Genomic DNA, 6,482 nt, shown 5'->3' with positions numbered 1-6,482 from the left:
TTTGTTTGTTTGTTTGTTTCTTTGTGCTTCCCATAAGCGCGCTGTACTTTTTTTTTCTTCTCTCTCTACTTAATAATTAGTGTAATATTTCTATTTTGCTGGTTATTATTATTATCATTATGTCTGTTATTCCGGTGTTTTTGTAATGCTTATTGTTTGCTTTATTTGATTTGTTTCGTTTTTTTTTTTCTCTTTCGTAGATAAACAAACAAACAAACAGAGAGAGAGAGATATAAAGATAGACATACCTAAGAGGTGTCTAGTTGATTAACAGTGAAGTCAAAGAAAATAGATACTATTGAGATTGAGAGATTTTTTTTTTTTTTTTATTACTACTCTTGTTGTTATTGTTATTATTATTGTTATTATTCTTTCATCTCTATTCTGGACTAAAGCATGCCAACCCCAACAAAAGAGACGAAACCCAATAATAATAATAATAATAATAATAATAATTATAATAATAAAGATAATAACAGCATGAAGGGAGATGTTGAACAAACCACAATATCAACAGAAGGAGCCGTAGAGGCATTACGTCGGCTTGAAGATACCGCAACGGCGATGAACACTGAAATTAGACGACTGCGGCGGGCCATTGGGGCCCAACACCGTTCCTTATCTACACAACTGCAGTCTAGGCTTGTAGAGAGAACTCCCACAGAGAAGAGAATCTCTCATTCTCACTCTAGTCTTAATACTAATATTAACTCTAATTCTCCTACACACTCTCCATATTTAATGAAAGCTAAAGAAAGACGAGAACAGGCTGCCGTCTACAGATATACAGCTTGTACATTAAAACAGAAAGCCATCATTGCAGAGTTGTGGCAAAAGATGGTAATTCATGATTGGTATGAAAAAGTAGTAGTAGTGCAATTCTATCAAGAAGTAATGCGGAAATTATCTCAATTTGAGTTTAGACTTCAACAAGCAGCATTGAAAGTACAACCCGAACGAAGTGTATATAGTGTTATCCCCATACCATTATCATTAACCGTAGTAACAGGAAATGAAGAGGAAAGACTTTTTTGTTTAAAACGAAAACGATCCTTGCGAAATGCGATTTCTCTTTCTATTAAAGTGGTAAAGGAATATATGGATCTCCAGAATAATAATAACAATAATAACAATAGTAACACTCCGAATTCCTATATAGATACTATTACTACTACTACTAATAGTACTGCAGAAGCTCCCTTTACAATAGAAGAGTTAAGAGAAGTTCTACAGTTTATCTTCACACACACCACGTTAAATACGAGTTCATTCCATTCCTTCTTCACAGCCGCAGTCACCCAAACACCGGAATTCCTACAAGCTTTACATTCATCCATACTACTACAACGTCAAAAGGTGGAATGGTGGGAATTCGCAGAGGCTTATATAAAAGAACGTCAAGCTCTCTATACACATTATACACAAATGAGGCTTGCATGTATACAAGAGAAGTGTCGGACGACAAGTGATACACTCGTGGCACAGCGACAACAACAGGAACGAGATGAGGCCAAATGGCACAGTCTTCGTATGAGTGCCATGTCAACACTCTCCTTATATATACAGAGAAGTGAAGAAGAAAAAGAAAAAGAAAAAGAAGAAAGAGAAGATTGTAATGTAGATAAAGAGATGGAAATAGATGTGGATCCTGGTAACTGTACACTGTGGCTTCTCGTACGGGCATTACGGGAGAAGAGAAGAATGAATAATGTCGAAAGTACAGCTGGAGAAGAGAGAGAGAGAGAGAGAGAGAGAGAGAGAGAGAGAGACAACAATTAAATGAATGAGTGAGAAAGAAAGAAAAACGTGTTAAGTAGAGTCCCAGGTGGACTCTATTTTTGATCTTCACACACATATATACGTATATATACAGAGTTTATATTTATTAATATGATTATTATTATTATTATTATTATTATTATTATTATTTTTTTCTGTTTTAATTACTTCACATAACTTTCCTTACTAAACATTGTGGTTGACATGATTAATATATTTATTTATTTATTTATTTATTCTCAGAGTGATAGTAATATCAACAGGGCTCACACAACTGCCAATTTGGGGGTAGGTGATGTTATTAGCTTATTCTTATTGTTTCGGATATATATATGTATATCTATGTTTTTATTTATTTATTTCTGTTCTCCTTTACTATTTTTCCTCAGTTTAAAAAGAAGTGCTTATTGTGAAGATAATCCTTCTTTTTCCCTTTTTACACTATTTCTCTTTTTTTCTCTTTCTTTTTTTTTTTTCTTACTTATTGTAAGGCATCAGAGAAGGCCAAAAGGTGAAGGTATAGGGGCCTTATAAATAAATATAAATATATATATATATATATATTACACGGAGTGTGTTAGTGTTTCTGTGACCATTGAATTGCTAATTGTACCTATTATTATTATTATTATTATTATTATTATTTAGTATTAGTAGTACTAGTAGTAGTACTAACCATTATTATTACTACTACTATTGTTGTTGCACCGTATTATTATTAGCAGTGGTAATAATAATAAGGGGTTGACCACTGGTTTTCGTTATTATTATTATTATTATTATTATTATTTTCTAGTGGTACGTTTATATATTATTTATTTATTTGTTAATTGCCTCTCATCATCAATTACCAGTTCACTTTTATGGGTTGTAGACACTCGAAAACGAAACGGGTGGGTCATCCAAACCCCATCCACGGTTCATTCACGGAAGCGGAGTCAAACAAAAAAGGCAGAAGCAGGTTTAGAAGTCATGATAATAATAAATATATGAATAATAATAATAATACTAATAATAATAATAATAACAATAGTAATATGAATAAGAAAACAAGAAGGCATGATGAGGATTTGGACGATGGTGATGAAATTCTCCCCTTCTCTCCATCTCCCTCACTTCGCCAATGGTATGATGCCCAGGTGGAGGATGTGCAAAAACTATTCCACGCCCCAACAGGTGGACACGATAAACCAATGAGTACAACGCCTCTGAAAGCCTCTGGTAGTTGGGGAGGGGGCGGTGGTGGTGGTGGGAATAGTAGTAGTAATAATAATTTCAATAAGAAGAAGGGATTAAATAAAGGTGAAGTCTCCCTTAAACCAGGTGTACTCACTCTCTATCATGTAGCCCCACTTAAACATATCATTGGAAGAGGATATTATAGTGAAGTTATGTTAGCAGATATGACGATACACACTACTACCACAAAGACGAATGCAATTCCAGAAGAATCGGAACAAGTAAAACAAAAGAATAAATCGGGTAAATGTAAGTCATCTGTTTTGGTAAGGAACCCGAGTATTACTTCTGGAAGGGAAAGTGTCACTATAGCTCCACCAACACGATATCTTATTGCATGTAAGGAGTATACATTAAGAGGAGAAAATGCCAATTTTATGTATAAAAAACTCCGGGAAGAAGTACAACGACTTACTCGCCTTGGATTTAGTTCCCGACTCTTAAAAGTACTACAAATGGAAAGTGTATATGATGATCCTAAAGAAACTGGTGAGGATGCTATTATCATTCCAGATGTACCGGATTTAATAACACCGGATTCTCCCAGTGCGACTATTAATACCAATACGAGTACGAATATCAATACAACACCTGCCGCTATTTCATTCTCCACCACAATTCCTCCACCGCCTGCAGTCTCCGCAACTGTGGCGGCAGCAGCAGCGGCAGCGGCAGCGGCGGGTCTTAATGGGGAAACAGGAAGTGGAACCGGTAATAGTAGTTTCTTTGGATCTAAACAACAGATACAAAAGACAAATGATCGATCTGGAGGAGCATCACGACATCGTGCACCTAATAAAGTTCGTATTTATATGGAATACGCTAGATATGGTACACTTCGTAATATGTTATTAACAGAAATTCCAGAAAGATTTGGAAGAACTTATATGCATGAACTTATGGTTCGTGCATATATGAGAGATGTCCTTGTTGCATTGGCTTTCCTACATGAAAATAATGTGATACATACCGATTTGTGTGCTAAGAATGTATATCTTGTAAATCATATTCAAAATGTATATTCTACATGCTTCCCTGCATACATCGCTGATATTCCTGCTGGGAAGTTTTCAAAGGTACCAACGCATTGTGTTCGTCGTGTATTGGCACTTATGGATCCTGCAAGTATGCATTTACACTATCACACAGATATTACAGGTCATTTATTAAATGATAGTGTTATCTCAAATGCAGGATGGAACCCACAAGAAAAGGCAATGAAACAAAATGCTGCAAATGAAGGAGATGCTCCTTTGTTAGGGCAAACAACAGTAACAATTGGGAATACCTTTAATACTATTACTAATAATAACAATAATAGTCACATTATTAATACCACCAATGAAAACAATGACAACAATATTAGCAAAGCCACCTTTAATGTTCCAGATAATAATGAGAACAATGAAATGGGATGTCATTGGGTGGATGAGGATGTTAAATTGTATTTACGTGAAAATGCCTATAACAATAATGAAGATATTCCACTTCCATCTCCACTTTCAAGTGTAGATCATGTTAATGTCTTCAAAACTCCTAATATGGAGGGAGTAACAATCGTACGAGGCGGTTCCTTTGCTGGTCCATCCCAAATGCCAGTATTTCCACCTGTGTTGCTTAGTGGAATGCCATCAGGCGAATATGTCCGTCATGGCACCAACGCTATAAGGAAGGATACATCCAACAATAATAGTACTAGCATGACCTGTAATAATAATAATAATAATAATAATAATAATAATAATAATAATAATAATAATAATAATAATAACGAAAATAGTTTTATGAACAATGACTCCAAATTTGATATGTATCAGAATGAAGAAAGCAGCGTACGCCGCTATAGTGCAGAATTAACCGCGCTAAATAGCACACAAACGGATCAAGCAGAAAATAGTATAACTCATTACCCGGCGGGGCGGCGCCGTTGCAAGCCGCTTATTAAATTAGGCCACTACGGCCGCATACGATCTCTTCTCGTTGGTGAGGGTGATGATACGGTGAGTCGTGATAAAGTCCATCGACTCGGCCGCGTAACGCATCTCGCCCCTGAACTCTACAGTGGTGGCAGCTTTAGTCCTGGTAGTGATATCTACGCCTTTGCGATGATGTTCATTGAGTTATCCACGCCGCTTGGTGGTGTCTTTGCGGATCTTCGCCCCGCCACGCTCGCCGTCCCCCGCACTCGGCAGGAAAAAGACGCCTTCGACGCCGAGTGGCTCGCCAACATCAAGGCGTATTTGCTCCAGCACGATTACACCGTCCCTCTCCCACCGCATCTCTCCGCGGAGTGTCAGTCGATGCTGCGGAAGTGTTTGCGATATGATCCCGCGCGGCGGCCAACGGCGGTGGAGTTGTTGCAGTCGAAATATTTTCTCTTCGGCCACTGGGCAAAAGAGGCGACGGCGAGCGGGGCGATGGAGGCGCCGTGGCTCGACACAAACTACGAGGCCGCCGCGCAGGCCTCCGGACTCCCACGACTGCCATCCGACACGAAACTGTACGATACGGAGACCATGCTGAGAGCCGCAGCCGCAATGAAGAGTCAAGAGGCAACGAAGGCAGGCGTGTGAGAAAGAGAAAGAGAGAAAGAGAAAGAGAGAGAGAAATGGTGAGGAATGATAATAATAAAGAAACAAATAAACCAAAGAAGAGGAGAATGAAGAGGAAGAAGAAGAGGAATTGGAATTGGAAAGATGTTGCTTTAAAGGGTGAGGGAATAGTATATATATATATATATATATATATATATATATATATATATATATATGCATAGAGAGAGAGAGAGTGTGTTTGTGTGTGTGTGTGTGTGTGTGAGGAAGAGGAAGAGGAAAGAATATAGTGGCGAGGGGTGAAGTCCCATTTTTAAGTGATGTGATAGAAATAATAAAAAAAAATAAAGAAGAAAAAAAATAAAAAAAAAAGAAGAAAGAGGCGAAAAGTTAGAAGGGAAAAAGTGTGATAAATAATTGAGGACATTATATAATAGTTTTGTATTTTCACTACTGTTTTTTTTTTCTTTTTTTTTTTTGTTTTTTTATTGTCATTATTGTCTCTTTTTTTTTTCTTTTTAATTGTTGTATGATCTTTTATTTCCTTTGACAGTCAATTCTACTAGTAGCTGTATAATATTTTTGAAAGTTGGATAGCGAAATGAAGAATGAACAATGATGTGGAAAAAAAAAATTTTTTTTTTTTTATTTTGGCAGCAACGTCTGTGTGAAAAAGAAGAAGAAAAAGAAGAAAAAATAATAATAAAGAATTATAGAGGAATGTTGAAAGCGGAATTAACGGCAATGAGAGAAAGAAAACTGAAGTCCATCCATCCATACATTTACTCACCCAGAAAGAAGGAAAGAAAGAAACACATGCATACATTGTAGAATTTCAATTCATATATTTGACTATTTCTATGTGTGTGTTTCTCTCTCTTTCTCTCTCTTTGTATGTATATATATATATAT

At 36.5% G+C, this 6,482-nt stretch overlaps 2 protein-coding genes across 2 annotated transcripts; both read left to right on the top strand.

Moving 5' to 3' along the window:
- Nucleotides 1-396: 396 nt before the first annotated feature.
- TM35_000021730 (uncharacterized protein) lies at nucleotides 397-1,779 on the top strand (the record flags this gene model as incomplete). The annotated part of the gene is made up of 1 exon (XM_029021491.1): nucleotides 397-1,779. The coding sequence occupies one exon, from the start codon at nucleotides 397-399 to the stop codon at nucleotides 1,777-1,779; it is 1,383 nt and encodes a 460-aa protein (XP_028886913.1).
- An 863-nt stretch (nucleotides 1,780-2,642) lies between these two features.
- On the top strand, nucleotides 2,643-5,591 carry TM35_000021720 (uncharacterized protein; the record flags this gene model as incomplete). Its single annotated transcript, XM_029021490.1, has 1 exon — nucleotides 2,643-5,591. One exon carries the CDS (start codon nucleotides 2,643-2,645, stop codon nucleotides 5,589-5,591), a length of 2,949 nt encoding a protein of 982 aa, XP_028886912.1.
- Nucleotides 5,592-6,482: the final 891 nt, after the last annotated feature.

This window comes from Trypanosoma theileri (assembly GCF_002087225.1).
Source record: "Trypanosoma theileri isolate Edinburgh chromosome Unknown TM35_Tth_2_V1, whole genome shotgun sequence".
In the NCBI taxonomy this organism is placed as follows: domain Eukaryota; phylum Euglenozoa; class Kinetoplastea; order Trypanosomatida; family Trypanosomatidae; genus Trypanosoma; species Trypanosoma theileri.
This window is presented reverse-complemented; position numbering and strand designations above follow the sequence as displayed.